Consider the following 16750-nt stretch of genomic DNA (forward strand, 5'->3'; position numbering starts at 1 on the left):
AGAGTTTTTAGAGCGGGGTCCAAAAAGGGTATCCAAAGTGATCCATGCTCGAGAAGCAGATTGTATGTCGGAGATGTGATGAATGTAATCATCTCCAAGACCGAGCAAGATGATAGCATAGGCTTTGTCATTCTTGGCAGTGGGAACATAAGTGACAACTTGCTCAATGTCGGAATCTTCGGGCGTAGCATGGTGAACAACGTCCCAAAGACTTTCTTTCATAAGATGGCACTTGATTTTGATTTGCCAAGTATGAAAGTTGGACCCATTGAATTTGTCGATAGACATGAGAGAATGAGTAGAAGAGGCCATGTGGGAAGGTCTTACCTCTTGCTAAAATGCAAGGGCAGTGTCTATTCCCTTACAAGATTGCAAAAATGAATGAAAGAAGAGATCCAAAATGTTTTTAGAATCCGGCTCTCTCACCACTTGTCAAGGCCATAGCATGTGACAGCCCATCGAAGTATGAGGAACCAGCAGTTTGCAGATATGAGCATGAACAAAAGGAGACAATGCACAGTACCTTGTAGACTCTTCAAGAGGAAGCGATGGCAGAACTGAATAGTTAGGCGGCCTGAAGGGGAAAAATAGATGGCGGCTGTAATCAGGGCGTGAGCAGACTGTTGTAGAAATAGACAGTTGTAGCAAATGCCCACGAAGGTCCAAGTCGGGCTGCAACGTCAAAAACAGGTCGGCCAGGAGCTGTATGAGCCTGAACACGTACGGGAGTCCGAAGCAGCTGCTGGAAAACAGGCCGGAAGCCTCTGGAATAGGGCGGCAGCAAGAAAGTGGCCGGACAGCAACTGAACAGGCCCGGCCTGAACTGAATGTGAATAGGCTGAGGTAAAAAGAAAGGCCTGCAGCAGCAGCAGGGCAGAACTGAAGTAGAATAGGTGCGGTTGGTCCTAAAAGCTGAGCGCAGCTAGGGAGATGGTGGCCTGAAGCTATGGCGGGCAACACAGAGCAGGAGCAGCCTGCTCTGATACCATGTTGAAATATGGAAGCAAGAGCTAGAAACTAGAAGACTAGAAGTAAAATAAGAACAAGATAGAAGGACAAAGAGTTACCTTGAGATGAGTGTAGACAAGACACAAGCTAGATAGATTACAATGATGTGACCCATGAATATATGGGCCAAAGTACAAGACATAGAGCAAGAGTGCTTATGGGATAATTGTAGAGGTGCCACATGGCACACACTCAAGACACAAAGACTCAACTGAGACTAGACAAATGTAGACTAGGGAAACAGTACACCTAGTGTGCACTTATCTCCAACAAGCACCAATGATGACCAATCTCGAGCCTATGCACTCTTCCCAATGGATGTAGGAAGGCTGTAAATATGAGGCTGAGAGAAGGGACTGATTGGGACTGTTCTAGGCTATGTATGAATGCTGAAAATGAGTATGAATGCTGAGTTTTACCTTCACGAAGTGGCTGAAGCAAAACAATGAGTTGTATGCGGGCTGAATGGTGTTAGATGCAGAAAACGCAAGGATGAAGATGCACAGATGCTGGCCGGCTGCTGTGTATGCTGAAAACGCAAGGCTGATGGAGCTCTGAGGCTGGCCGGCTGCAAGAGATGCTGTGTTTTACTGAATGAAGGCTGAACCTGTCAAGCGATGATGCTTCAGGGCTGTGGACTGCAACACTTGAGCTTTGATGGCTGAATGTTCAATCGTTTATGCTCCTTGTGCTGAAGGCTCACACGCTTGAAGATACGTCAATGAAAAGATGCAATAGCAAGGCTATTTATATGCTCATGTGCTGGTCGGTTGGCTCCCTAGAGCAACACGACTGGATCTTATTAATAAATGATAAGTCAGGCACGAGCTACGTAGGTCATTCCTCAGCCTTAGACAAACAGTCACTCAGTCAGTCCAAGTCCCTTAACCCACTTCAAGAGATGCATTCATGCATGTAGAGTCAGTAGAAGCCTTAGGGTTTGCATTAGAAAGCACTTTGCATATTGCATATCATTCATCCATTGCATATAGACCATTGCAGAAGCCTTCAGATATCATCTAGTATTTATTAGTATTTATTAGTATTTATTAGTATTTATCTGGCATTTCTCCCATATTTTCTAGCATTATTATAGCAAGAAAATACCATCAATCCTGTACTGAGGATTACAATGGGGTCACAACGTATGACAAATATCAACCTAAAGGGTACTAATAATGTGCAATGTTGCACTGATGATGATGAGCCATCTTGTCACCATGCACTACAGTGCAGAGTGCATGTGACAGAAGCCCATCCGTGCCATTGTGCCTTTCAAGAAGTCACAATCCATTCTGTCATAAGCTTTTTCAAAGTCTAGCAAAAGAAGGGCAAGGGGTTATTGGCTAGATTTACCCCACTCCACAGCTTCCCGGAATGAAAAGATGTTATAAAAAATACTCCTTCCTTGGAGGAAACCATTTTGTGTATCATGAATAACTCTCTGAAGAACGGGCTGAAGCTTCATCACAGTCAGGCTTGCAAATGAAGCTTGACCACACATAAGATCCTTCAGCTTCTAGAACTAGCACCCCCCCCCCCCCCCCCCCCCCCCCCCCAACTCACAAGAGGAATAACATAGGAATGGAGCGTTTTATAAGGTGTTACAAACATATAAGAGAAAAAACACACACATGGTTTATTTAATTCAGATTTTGGGAGACATTCCGGAGAGAGAATACACTCACACATAAATAATCATGAAAAAACAAATATGGGAGGAAATCCTTCAATATGTGGAGCCCGTAGAGGAAGTCAACGGCGGAGGAGCCGCATGCGGGGAAATACTGGGAAGGCTAGGGCTACTCTCGTGGAGCTATCAAGCCCCAAAATGCAAAGGGTGCATGCCCTTCGATTTTGGCTCAAGAGGCCAATTTGAACAAAACCCCTAAATTCCGATCTTTACAGGCTTCAATTTCTGAAGTAGTTCTCTGATGTTGTAGTTTAATTTGATGCATAAATAAAAAAGTTGAAAGAACCCCAAATTTTTACCATTAATTTTGAAAAAAAAGCCCTAATTTTTGATGTAGAGGCTACTGATTTTCCAAATTGAAAAGAAGCCCTAAAATTTGAAGTGTGAATCTGACGATTTCCTCAACTTGAAAACTTTGGTGATTTCTGAGTGAGTGTGCTACTCAGGTGGCAGATCAGAGGTGAATGGGCGGCGCTTCATAAAGGCAACTAGTTAGAGGCGGAAGCAGGGGTGTGTGTCGTCACAGAGGTTGAACGGCGCTGCAGGTGCTGCAAGTCATCGACACCATCATCATTAGCAGTGACGGCAGACAGCAGCAGCAGCAGTAGGCACAAAAGGCTGACGAGCAGCGCACTCAGCAGCGAATGCCCCTTCGCTCTCTCCTTTTTTTTTGATGACACGGATTGGAAACCTTAATTATTAGGTGGTCGATTGACGGGCGACGAATAGTAGAGAAGCGGCGATGTGTCATTTGCTTGGCGACGAGCAGTTCAAAGAAGGCGGACAAGAATTTGCAGCAAAAGGCAGGTCGGCGGCGGATAGGATGGAGCGTCAGTGGTGATACTTTAGGCGAGAAGCTGATGGCGACCAGGTGTAGTGGCAAGCGGCTCCAACAGCACAGGTTTAATGCGAGGAGTAAAGCATGTAGGTGGCAAATATGTGGCAAAAGCGTAACCCTAAATGTGAAGAGCAGCCTAACCAAGCTCTGATACCAGTTGAAGACTCTAGGAATAGGGTTTCAAGAGAAAGCTAAGGAGGATGAAAAATGTCCTTCATGGCTACTGTGTGTGCAGTGATAGAGAGAGAGAGAGAGAGAAAGAAAGAAAGAAAGAAAGATATATTAAGCGTCTACTAAAGACCCAATGGGCCTATGAGACCAAATTGATACCATAATGTCCATGGCATATCTCATCATGGAGTGGAAAATAAAACAAGAAGAAAACATAAACATAGCTATCTCACTGGAGTGATACAGAACTGTCCATGGAAACTCATCTTGGAATACTAAGAACATAAAAACATGGGAGCAACATCAGCTCCGAGTAGATGGTATACCACTCTCCAAGATATCAAGCATGGGGCTGATGAGTATGGCCGAGAGGTCTCCCTCAGCTATGTCACATGGAAAGGTAGCTCGATGGCGGTGGAGCATGTCCTGGATCTAGAGCTGATGAGGTGATCGTGGCCGACGGGGGAGTTGAGGGCATCGGGCACACTGGAGTGTAGAGGCTCAGTCCGAGGTAACTCCTCTCAGGCGAGGTAGGTCCAGAGCTGCTCGTGGAGGGTCCACAAGATCCACTATGTCGGTGTCCTCCACCTCCTGGGTCCGGAAGAAACTGGTGATGGTTGGCTGGCGAGGGAGGGGGCGGGGTGGCTGGAGCCGAGGCTCTATCAAGAAGGTGTCCCTCTGTCTGCAGAGCTCAAGCAAGAAGAGGCCCAGGCAATGCTGGTCTTGGAAGTCAATGATCCCAGAGAGTGGACCGAATCCCTCACGAAATAGATAGTGAAATCTCCCGCGGATCTCATAGTTACTGGGCAGCGGCATATGTAATGCTCCTCCATCTCAACCTGGTGTGGCATAGTCGGCAGATCCTCTCCCCGTATGAGCTTCCCGGCTCTGAAGATGCGCTCAGCTCTACCTGTCTCTGCTCTGAGGCGATGGGATGAAACCCATATTTGACCAATCGCAATCCGCATGGCATGGGACATGTGAACACTCAAGTAGCCCGCCGGCTGCTGGATGAATCCATCCTCAGTGAGTGCGAGGAAGTGATCTCTGTAGAAGTGCATCTTCGTGGGGAGCTCCAGAGGTGTGATCCATGTGCAATGTATGTAGAGGGTGAGAAGATCTGACCGGATAACCTGGTTGGTATCCTCATGAGACAGCCGGAGAAAAGGGGAGTCCGAACTGTAGTGAAGGGGGAGTAGGCGGTCCATGTAGAGCCCATATACTGAGAATAGTGGAAACTACTGCATACCATACTCCAGAGTGCCCCTCAAGTGCTAGTTGTCTGGAGGACTCCAGGGCAAGCCTCGGGTACCTGTAGGGATCCATGTGACTGATGCGATGGAGGTATGTGATTGTCTGGAAGAGTGCCTTCACTACCATCGGGGCTGCAACAAACTCTGCCTGGATAATCTGGTGTGGAACTGATGGTTTGTTGCGGATCATACGGGAGAACATCATGACCTGCTGGGGCCTCTCAACTCGCTGCCAATCCTCATCGGATAAATCTGGCCCTAGAAAGCCGCTCCATACATCAAGGTTGGTGTGATGAGGGTGTCAAAAAGCCAGCCCTTCGTCCTGGGCTCTTGGAAATGTGACTGGAAGCACTGCTGCTCAAGTAAGCTCAAGGCTGCATATCCCCGCGTCACTTTGGCATGTGCTGCGGGAAGCATGGTAAAGCGTGGGCCACTGAAAGTGACACCATGGTAGACATAGGATGAGACAATCTCCACAGGATCCCCTCTATATGTGAAGCTCAATTTGGATGTGAAGGGAATAGAGGTATTGAAGACCATTGCCTTGGTTTTACCAAGGTTAACAGAGAGGTCCCGTTGAGTGCAAAAGTCATGTAAGGCATCCAACTGTCTCTGAAGCCCTTCGGCTGAGTCTGAGAGGACGACGATGTCATCTGCATAAAGTAGTATGGGGATCAATATACCTGCCAGTGTGGGACCAGCCCCGCCTAATCCATCAATGAAGCTCGAGATCTCATCAATGTAGAGGCCGAAAAGAGTGGGTGATAGAGGGCAGCCCTGTTTCACCCCAATAGTGCTGGAAATCTCCTGTGATGTACCTCCTGGGGCTCTCACTCGTCCGGTGACGGACTCATAGAGGGTGATGATACTCCAAACCATGTCAGATGGGACTCCGATCTCCTGTAGACGGTGTAGGAGGCGGGCTTGGGGTACAGTATCAAAAGCTTTGCGGAAATCCACAAAGCGGCAGTAAATCCTCTGATGTGCTCTACCCTCCTCGATGATGGCACGGAGGGTGAAGATGTGGTCAAGGGTAGAGTAGCTCCTCCGAAAGCCAGCCTGTCGTGAGGCTTTGCATCCCTGGCTCTCTGCAAATGAACTGAGCTCCGCCTCTAGCACTGATCCATCGAGTTTGGCCAATGTGTGGCCAATCAGTAGAGAGAGAGAGAGAGAGAGAGAGAGAGAGAGAGAGAGAGAGAGAGAGAGATTTTATTAAGGTCTTCCGAAAGACCGAACTTGGCCTATGAGACAAATCAGTGTACCTGTGTGGGGTATCCTCTGTCATCCCAACAAAATGAAAAAGTACTGAACTAAAAAGCTGAATCTGGGTGTGCACCAAGTACAATGAGTGGGGGAGGTGATGGAGCTAGCTAGGTAACCGCACTAGAGAGAATATGTTGCACGACCCGATCTTCTTGTTGATTTGATATATTGAAGCTTACACCAAGTACATGCTTTTATAGGCTGAATGCCTTATCTTTCTCAACACTCTATTCATTGGGCAATGACACTAATAGGGAGCATAGTTTTTTTCATACGCGTATGATTGGCCAAGCATACATTTGCTTGCGTATGAAACGCCGAATGATACTTGTCCCAAAAATTTGGGGGAAAATATCAAGATCATGAGGAAGACGGTGCCCACATCGAGGGTGCTCACAACGATGGCCAACATCCCAAAGCACATGGTATTCTTGATCGGCACAAACGCATCCAGGACAGTCGTCTTAGCGCCTACGAGGTTGAGCTGCAGCTTGAGCCCTTGTGCGATGAGGCTAGACAGCAAGTAGAATGCAAAGGAGAGCACCTCAAACATTACAAGGCTTCTGGCCAGAGTCTAGACTAGCTGGCGCGTAGCACACAAGGGTCCCCTGTCTCAACCATAGTTCATAACATACGTTTAGCAAATGCATACGCATTCAGGTATGCAAGAATGTTTCGAGTATGTTTTAGTCCCAGGCCGAGTAACATACGTGACAAATATAATACCTCATAGAAAGGACGAGATTTAGACAAGTAGATACAAATATACATTGTCAACTCAAGCTCTCCAAGTTCCATTATAAAAACTTACAAAGTTACAACTTACAAGTTACATAAATGCTCATGGTGTGGACTGATTTTCGATTAAAAAAGCGTAGCACCTTTCAAAAAACGTAAAACCTTAGAAAAGCATTAAAAAAAAAAACAAGTATGAAAGACGAGTTTCAAACGCGTATGTTGCAAACGAAGCAAACGCGAATGTTATGAACTATGGTCTCAACTAAGGTTGCTCCACTGTCGAGATTCAGCCCAAGAAACATGACTGTCCTGAGAAGACCGGATTAACGGTCACTAATGTCCTCCATCAAGCACACCTATCAGTTCTACGATCTGGACACGAAGCTCAGAGTCGTGGAGATGTAGGCCGGCCGACATCAAGACGATCCAGGCAATCATTCAAGCATATCCCGTCGATCCCTTCACCACTCTCGCTCTTCCCAAGTTGAGCTCATTTTCTTATGGCACCCCACGCCTTCCCACATTTGTCCTCCAATGATCGCCAAACTACGGTGGAAACACCGGCGCTCCCTTCTGCGACATCAATGAAGATGGTCTTGCGCACTATTTGAACTAGTCCAAAAAATTTGGGGGAAAGTATTGGGGAAACGATTCTGTGCGTGCCCCACTGCACTGTGCATTGTGTGTGCACTATACATCTTCTTCTCCAACCATCCAGTGTCCAATCAGCAATGTCTGGCTCTGCCGCTTCCGAAGAAGTGATTTTCCCCAAATTTGTTTTTGCAGATGGTGCGTCCGAAGGGATCAGAGTGGGAGTATGTGGTAACTTCGAGGAAAATTGGGAGAGGGCAATTTACATCTCAGTGCAAGTACTGCCCACATACATGGAATGGAGGTTCACATATGTTTCAGGCCAGGGGTCCAAAGCATACTTCAAACATACTTTCATACCCGTATTTGTATGCCGTATGGTTGCCGTATGAAAAAACTATGATAGGGAGTGTTCACACACACTTCACACTCATAGGGAGTGTTCACACACACCTTCTATGTCCTGGTTGGGCAAATAGATCTAGACCTGATGTAGCCTTGATCTTCTCACAAGGCGGTAGAGAGGGCATATGCCTCAGAAGGACCATTGAGATTTTTTTTTTCAGTTGTTTATTTATTTATTTTGTGGTTTAAGTATATAATTCAATTTTCTATTTGTTTCAACAGTTTTTTTAAACATAGTATTGGAAAGAAACAAAACTTCAAATTTTGTTTTGTGAGTGTAGGTTTTTCTGGACATTTTGATGCGCCCTGGTTCAGAAGTGAAACTTCCAGTTAATGCGTCACATGGAATGATCATCTACATTTTGGAGGTATGGGTAGAACATAGGTTTTTACCTTTCTTTTGCAAAGCTACATGAGCAAGTTCTGTGGTCAGGATATCATGCAGTCTTTTTCCTACCCTTGACTCGAAGCTACTATGGGTTTCAAGAAAGATTTTGATGTAAAGAACTGAGGCTTAGCTTGGTTTTATTAGTACGTGTGGATCCAACTGCTTCTGTTCAAACAATAATTTTCATGTCTTCTGCTGTTGTGTCATTGTGGTTATGGTAGCAGTGGACATTTCATTAGCTATCTGAAAGGTCGGAGATTAAGAGAGTGAATGCTGTGTGCAAAAGTTGGAAATCTATCTTGCGGAATGGAAAGTGTGAGCATATGGCACGTTAGAAACATGAACACTGGTTTTTCACACTCAAAGCAGGTGTAATAGTCAAGATTCAATAGGGGTGGTGCGTTTTCAGCTGTTTATATTACCACCCCCACCTCCCGCCTCCCACCCACACACACACACTCTCTCTCTCTCTCTCTCACACACACACACACACACACACACAAGCAAAGATTCTTCTATTAGTGAAAGGAGAACATCCGCTCGTGGACGGAATTACATCTTTCCAAAAGGGTAGAGTGTGTTGGGATTCGGAGTCTCATGTGTGTGAGTCCCCTCGTGTGAACCCGTGTTTGTGTGTCTGTATGTGTGTGTGAACAGCCCCTAAAAGGGTTATTGTTCTAGTAGTGTGTGAACACACTATTATAAGTGATAGGGTAAGTTTGCCATGTGGCATACACTTATTAGATTGTGATATTTGTATGGGTGAAAAGATAAGGCTGCAAGCCTACAAAAGCATTATACTTATTGAGTGAACATCACTTCTATCATATCAATTAATCTATCATTGAGTCATGCAATACTCTCTCTCTACAGTTCGGCATTCTCTCTCTCTCTCTCTCTCTCTCTCTCTCTCTCTCTCTCTCTCTCCCCATGGATTTGCATCCACCTTAGCTTAGGTTCTCTATACACACCATGTAATTTAACATGGTATTCAGAGCAGGTTACACCATCGTCACAGCTGCCTTCGCCAATCTGTCCGCCCTGATCAGCACATGCTAATGCTGCTGCCTTCGAATACTACCTCCATCGCTGTGCAGCTCCTGTCTGCCCAGATCTGCAGACCTACCATTGAATACAGCTGCCATTGCTGCTCCTCTGTAGCCATTGCCTCAGCCACCGCATGTGTGTCGTCTGTCTGACACCCTGTGCACTGTGTGTGCGCCGCCTCCCCCATCCAGCACCACCACTGTGCCCAACTTGCGCTACTCTCGCCTGTGCAGTCGCCGCCTAGGTCGCCCGCTCCACATTCAGCCGTCAGCAGCAGCCTGTATCAAATATACCCACAGAGTGACACATCAGCAACAATTTGGGGCTTTTCAGAAATTAGGTAAAAATTATCTAATTGATGCTCTTGGACGCAACACAATTTGGGGTTTTCAAAGTTGGGGACAAAATTCCTTAATTAAAGCTTCCACATCAACAATTATTTCCATTTTAGGGAAAATCATAAAATTAAACACCATGTACGTATTCATAAAATTTGGGTTTTTTTTCCCAAATTGGTCTCCTGCATAAAATTGGAGCCATGCCAGCAGCATTGGCATGGATACATCGCTGAAAGAGATTACTCTTCACCAACACATGCTCGAGGGGAAGTTTTCAAACTTCCAAAAATTATCCGGGGTTCTCTGCCTGGGAAGACCCCTAAAAACTGAAGTAAATAACCTCTATGTGTGTTTTCCATTTCCTAATGCCTTACTGTTATGAAAGGTCTCGTTTCCGTGTCATACCCTACTTAGAGCAACGAGGGGTGTCTTGGTAAGCTAATGTAGGTAGCCATGTGTGGTCAAGCTCTCATATCAGGCACTCCGAAGGGGGGTTTGTTGGGATCCGGAGTCTCATGTGTGTGAGTCCCCTGGTGTGTGTGAACCTCTTTTTGTGTGTCTGTGTGTCTGTATGTGTGTGTGTGTGTGTGTGAACAACCCCTTATTGTTCTAGTAGTGTGTGAACACACCCTTATAAGTGATAAGGTAAGTGTGCCATGTGGCATACACTCAAATAGAGTGTGATATTTGTATGGGTCAAAAGATAAGGCTGCAAGCCTACAGAAGCATTGTACTTGTTTGCTGAGTGAACATCACTTCTATCATATCAATCAATCTATCATTGAGTTGTGCAATACTCTCTCTCTATAGTTCAACTCTCTCTCTCTCTTTTCTTTTCCAGACAGTGTATCAAATGTCACATGGTTGTTACTCTGGTCTCATAGGTCACTTTGGCCTTTTGAAGACGTTAATATAACATTTCATTTCTCTCTCTCTCTCTCTCTCTCATAGTGAGAGGAACAGAGTATTGAGACAGGATCTATGGCAGCTCTATACACGAGAGACATGGATATCGCCTACACAGCCTCTTCCACCGAAGATGCTATACTACAGAGATCACTTCATGAGTATCACTGATGATGGATTTATAGAGAGGCCTAGATAGATGGAGGGCTTTTTACCACACGGCTCCCGAGTGGCTATTGGTCAGCTCAGAGTTTCATCACACCGATTGGAGATTGAGACTGGCAGAGCAGCACGGATCCCCCGAGAGGAGAGGGTATGCAGATTGTGCAGAGAGGAGGTGGAGAGTGAGGAGCATTATGTATGCAGATGCAGAGCATATACAGCCATCAGAGAGAGATATCCCATTTTATTCAGAGAGCCACATTCCCTACGCCAGATCTTTGAGACAGCAGACCAGCGCATACTGGGGAGATACATTCTAGACATACAGCGCCACAGAGAGACATTATTACAGGCTCAGACAGCTCCAGAGGGGGGGCGACAGACACAGATTACTACATTTTTTCAGAGATCCATACCCCTCCCAGCCCCTACACGGCAGGGAATTACTCTCCAGAGAGCAGAGACACTTAGAGCCCGCAGGAGACAGAGGACACCTGGCTTTCGGACACCACGCCTATACCAGAGAGAGATGACAGAGATCAGAGCTCAGTTTCACAGAAGCTCCTAGGATGATTACCACTCCAGCCGTATACTGTTGTACTCACTGTCACTTTTGTACTCCCCCATATTCATGTATTCATGTATCCATGTACTCATGTACCCCATTTTGACTAGTAGCATTAGCTTCCCACTCTCCCTAGTTGCTGCTTCCGGATGCTCCCTACTGATGTATTGTAGGGCTAGATACTTACCTTCAGTTCTTTCTTTTCTTTTCCAGACAGTGTATCAGATGTCACATGGTTGTAACTTCGGTCTCATAGGTCACTTTGGCCTTTTGAAGACGTTAATATAACATTTCATTTCTACCCATGGATATCTTCCATCCACCTTAGCTTAGGTTCTTTGTACACACACCATGTAATTGAACAGAGTGTACAGTGTAAAAAATGAGATGGGGGGAGCCAAGACTAGGGGCCTATAATGCCAAATGATTCGTGTGTCTATTCGAGTGAGGAAAGATCCCAGATTCCAATTATGTAGGAAGGTGGTGCGACGCATGATCTGTGAGTCACCCACCCGGTGCTCTTAGTTCCCTTGAAGGGTATGGATGAGGTCCATCTAGATAGAGTGAATATTCTCCACTGGTGGGTGCCTTTTCCCTTGATGGCCTCATTGCATCATGCCCGCTAGATACGCCACAGATGTTGGTAATGAGCTCCCACATTGATCACTGTGTGCCCGAGGGGACAAAGGTGCCGCTAGAGCCGAAGTAGTGGTAGTAGTGGAGATCATGAAATGAGAAAGCTTATGTGCAAGATCCTTGCCATTCTCCTCATAGAGGAACACCGGTCCTACCTTCGTGGCCCTCACAATGTCCCCCAAGTGACCACCACCTGCAAGGTCTTCGGGTTCGAAATGACATAGGAGATGGGGTGGCTTGCAATGGCAAGTTAGGCGCCCCTTACTAGACACTTGTTGGCAACTAGGTATGAGAACAGAGTATGCATGATGGAGTTGATGGTGCTCTTACTAGGCCCCTTTTGGGCAGAGTACTTGAAGAAGAAGGCAAAACCTAGGTGTTCCATTGGGGTTGTGGAGTCCCTTCAATGCCACTCACCTGGTTCCAGTGAAGTTGGGCTAGGAGTTGGTTCTCCCAAAGCCACAAATACAACGAGGGGTCATTTGTGACCTTGAGAGGGGAGGGGTTGATGTGCCATCTACGCTTGTGGAAATCGATTACGAGCACCTTGTTTGGGGGCACGAAAGTTTGTCACTAGTTTTGGACTAACTTATCCTTGAGATTATGGGTTTTGATTTAACTCATATTTTCTGATGGATTTTTGCCTAGACACGATTGGAACTTGTGCCCGTATGTGAAATAGGTTGGGTTTTGGTGAGACAGTTGGGACACTTGCTCGTGTGTCTATCCCAACTTTGTGCACTACAAGCTCGGAAGATGGGAGTTTAGGCGAATTCAATGGTGCATTATGTATTACGAATGTTTGTTTGACATGACATTTGATACATGACAATGCATGCGTGACCCAGTTTTTTGTTGTGGACATCACTTGGAGTTATTGGTTGTGAATATCTATGAGGCTAGGGAAGCCTAGGAATCCCTTGGGCGGGTGTGTTTGACCCTGTTTGAGGATTAAAAGGTGGGTTTTGCAGAGATAGTATGTTTCCTAGGTCCATTTATGTTTTTTTTAAAAAAAATTCCCTTTAGAAAAAGATCCTTCTATTTTTAAGAGAAAATGTCCACCAGCACCCATCCGAGTTCATGTAGTGATACCTCCGGCCCGCGGGGAGGAGGCACTTGATTCAGCAGTGGCCTTCTCGTTCCCTCTCTGTGGCCCTTGCGACCGGGAGTGGACTCTAGAGCTCGCTATTAGCACTTTGAAGACTCAGGCAGTTGAGTTTTCTCATCATGTGAGTGACCTAGAGGTGACAGATGTGATAGGCCGGCTCTGGGAGTTGGCTCATTTTTTCTTGGATCCCGGGAGTGTGGATGCCTCAGGGATTCGTCATTTGGTCGTGCGTATAGTGGCAGACTTAGCACGCGACCCTGGATATGTATGTATACACGAGGTTGCTCTGTCAAAGCGGGAGGCAGTCGCCATGGGCCACAGCCACTGGCGCCTGATCCGGGATTCTTGCAGTACACCGGGTGGGCAGATTCGCAGCCACTCGGATGGGGACTACTCTCCATCCAAGCCGCTTGCGAAGGCCCGCCGCACGGCTGAGACAGCACCTACCTCAGCAGGTCATCCATGAGGATCATCTCATGGAATGTACAGGGCCTGGGCGGAGCACATTTTATACGCTATCGAGGTTGCTTGAGGCAGGAGCTTCAGAGATGCCTGGTTGGTGGCAGCATTGATATTTTAATGACGCAGGAGCACCACTTGGGTGAGAGTAGGATCCGGAGATATGGTTCGGTGATGCCTAGTAGATGGGATACCTTTTGGTCTGTAGGGTTTGGTCCTTTGGGTGGATAGGGAGGAGTTTGCATGGTCATTGCAGATGTATGGCGGCAGACCATTGTGGATCGAGGGATCATTGTGCCTGGTAGAGCACAGTATGTCATTCTGAGGATGCATGATGAGCTATTGGGCGTGCTCAACGTCTATGCGCCTAATCATGCTAGTGCCAGAGCAGAGTTCTGGACCCAGGTTACGGATGCATTGCCAGAGGCCGCACATTGGTGTGTCGGGGGAGACTTCAACATGCTTGAGGACCCGGCCGATAGGGTGGGAGGCAGTCATGTTACAGTGCACGGCACGGAGCTTGTTGCTTGGGACCTGTTTTGCATGACACTGAGGATCACTGATGCATGGCAGCATGGGGCCTTCTCCCGTTCTCAGGACAGTCTTAGTTTCTCTCGGTCGGATCGCCGACAGGGAGGGACTAATCTATCACGGATTGATCGCTTTTATGTGGGCGATTGGTTAGGGGAGCGAGGGGGCTCCGTCGGCATTCTCGCTGGCACCTCATTTTCAGATTATGCGCTAGTTATCCTGACATGGGAGGAGAGGACACGGGACCCCAGCTTGCAGTTGAGGATCCCAGAGAGGGTACTTACAGATCCCAGTCTCGCTGAGGACATTGAGAGGATCTGGCATGATAGTCAGTGCTCTGACCAGGATGCAGCAGGCCAGTGTGCCCAGGGACTCATCGAGCTTAGCTCTTTTTGCACGCTGCAGCTTTGACACGGCTGGGAGAGATTCGCGAGAGGGAGCATCGGCTGAGACGCAGCCTTGCCTCGTTACAGCGCCTCCAGGAGCAGCAGCCGGCATGTGAGTGGTTGGCGTCCCAGCTGAGCCAGGCACGCCAGGAGGTTAGAGAGGCAGAGGAGCAGAGACATGAGTTTTACTATCGTCGTCGTTAGGCCTCTCAGTGTGGACGCAGCTTGGTGATAGAGTGACTGGTGAGTTTTTTGAGATCACTGGACCCCGCCATGCTCGGGTAGGAGTCCGTTAGCTTGGTAGACCGGATGGTTCGGTAGCTACTGAGCCCGGGGAGATCAGAGCCATTGCCACTGCATTTTATAGAGACCTGCTTTCAGCGGAGCCAGCCACTGAGGACAGAGATGCTTGCAGACAGACTGTGTGGGCCCATGTGCAGAGGAGGGTCACAGATCGTATGCGTTCAGTTCTTGGTGCACCTCTTTCAGAGATTGAGCTTGCCGAGGCCTTGAGGGTCCTGCCGCGACATAGTTGCCCAGGGGAGGACGGACTGACGCCGGCCTTTTTTATGCGCTATTGGGACCTTTTGGGGCCAGGCCTCCGCAGGGGCTTTCAGCATGTTTTGGACACTGGGGTGATGCCGCAGAGCTTTTCAGAGGGCTTGATCTATCTTATCCCCAAGGGGGAGGGAGTATCAGATGATATTCGGCATTGGAGGCCTATTATGATCCTCAATACTGTCTACAAGGTCTTAGCAAAGGCCTTGAGTTTGAGGATCCAGCCCTTCCTCGGGGAGTTGATTCATGCTACTCAGACAGGATTTGTCAAGGAGCGCAGTATCCTTGACAACATCTTTACTTTCTGGGAGGCGACAGCCAGAGCTAGATTTCTTGGCGAGGACTTGGTCGTGATGCTTCTCGATTTTGAGAAGGCATACGATAGAGTTGATTGGGGTTTCTTAGAGGGCACTATGCTTCGCCTGGGCTTTGAGCCAGGATGGATCAGAGGGGTGGCGGCTCTGTATTCCACAGCTCGCAGCCAAGTGTTGATTGCAGGAGGACGGGGGAGTTTTGAGCTGACCAGATCAGTCCGTCAAGGGTGTCCCCTCGCCCCCTTTCTTTTTCTCTTCTTTGCGGAGGCTATGAGCATGTATTTGACGGCAGAGGAGGTTGGTTTGAGAGGACTTCAGCTCCCAGTCCGGGGGGAGGACTTGCTTGATGCTGAGTTTGCAGACGACACGGGCTTATTTTTGCATGGCCAAGAGGCCAATCTTCTTCGGGCAGAGCAGTCGCTCCAGGTTTTTAGTGCAGCTTCGGGAGCATTGATCAATTGGCACAAGACAGTGGCCTTTTGGATCAGTAGTGCTCCCACTCCGACATGGAGCCCGGACCCCGGTTTTAGATGGATTCCTCCAGGCACAGCAGTGCGGTATTTGGGATGCCAGATTGGCCTAGATTTGTCACCTGAGCAGCAGATTGCCCCGCTTCTTCTGAGCATTCGGAAGAAGCTTTTGTATTGGAGTACAGCTCGACTATCCTTGGCTGGGAGGGTGGTGGTGGCAAATCAGGTGCTGTTAGCGACCATGTGGTACATTACGTCTTGCTGGATCTTCTCGAGCTCTTGCATCAGCCAGGTACAGAGGCTGATCAGGAACTTTCTGTGGTCTGGGCGGGACGGTCAGCCAGCTCGGGCAAAGGTTGCATGGGCAGTTATTACACTTCCGCTGGCTCAGGGAGGTTTGGGCATTATAGATCCAGTCGATCAGAGCAGAGCCTTATTGGGGAAGCTTATTGTTCGGGGGTTGCTTCCAGGCGTTGAGCCTTGGAAAGAGCTCCTCTTGCAGCGGCTGCAGGCTCGGGCGCCCCCAGCAGGGGGCACTTGGGCACCAGAGATTCGCTGGATCTTCATAGAGATCAGGAGGACAGGCCTCAGTAGAGGATGGGAGGACAGATTTGCTTTGAGTATCCTGAGAGCTTGGGAGCTGCTCAGACCGGGGCTCTCTCAGCGACCTCCTTCTTGTGTTGAGGAGCGGGCCAGACAGCCGCTCATCTGGAGCCCAGCGGTTCGCACAGAGCAGGGTCATATGCTGGGTTCTCGGCCTCGTTTAGCCTGGGGGCCTCTAGCGGCAGGCCCAGCTCGTAGCTTTGGAGACTGGCAGGCCTTCTGCAGTCTCCCAGAGGAGATCCAGGTGGAGAGGTTGAGTCACTTCAGAGGGGGGTTGATTATGAGAGATGATATTCAGGAGGCACTCACAGAGGAGTGG

At 47.9% G+C, this 16750-nt stretch overlaps 1 protein-coding gene across 1 annotated transcript in view; it reads left to right on the forward strand.

Annotated features, from left to right (window-relative positions):
• LOC147612596 (uncharacterized) overlaps positions 1-16750 on the forward strand; it is a 171645-nt gene that overhangs the window by 123448 nt on the left and 31447 nt on the right. Inside the window, exon 6 of the mRNA XM_086783536.1 lies at positions 8242-8328. Coding sequence (XP_086639662.1) covers positions 8242-8328 — 87 coding nt within the window. The remainder of the gene's footprint in view (positions 1-8241; positions 8329-16750) is intronic.

The sequence above is a fragment of the Cibotium barometz genome, chromosome 45 (genome assembly GCF_041138505.1).
Source record: "Cibotium barometz isolate CiBa-2024 chromosome 45, ASM4113850v1, whole genome shotgun sequence".
In the NCBI taxonomy this organism is placed as follows: domain Eukaryota; kingdom Viridiplantae; phylum Streptophyta; class Polypodiopsida; order Cyatheales; family Cibotiaceae; genus Cibotium; species Cibotium barometz.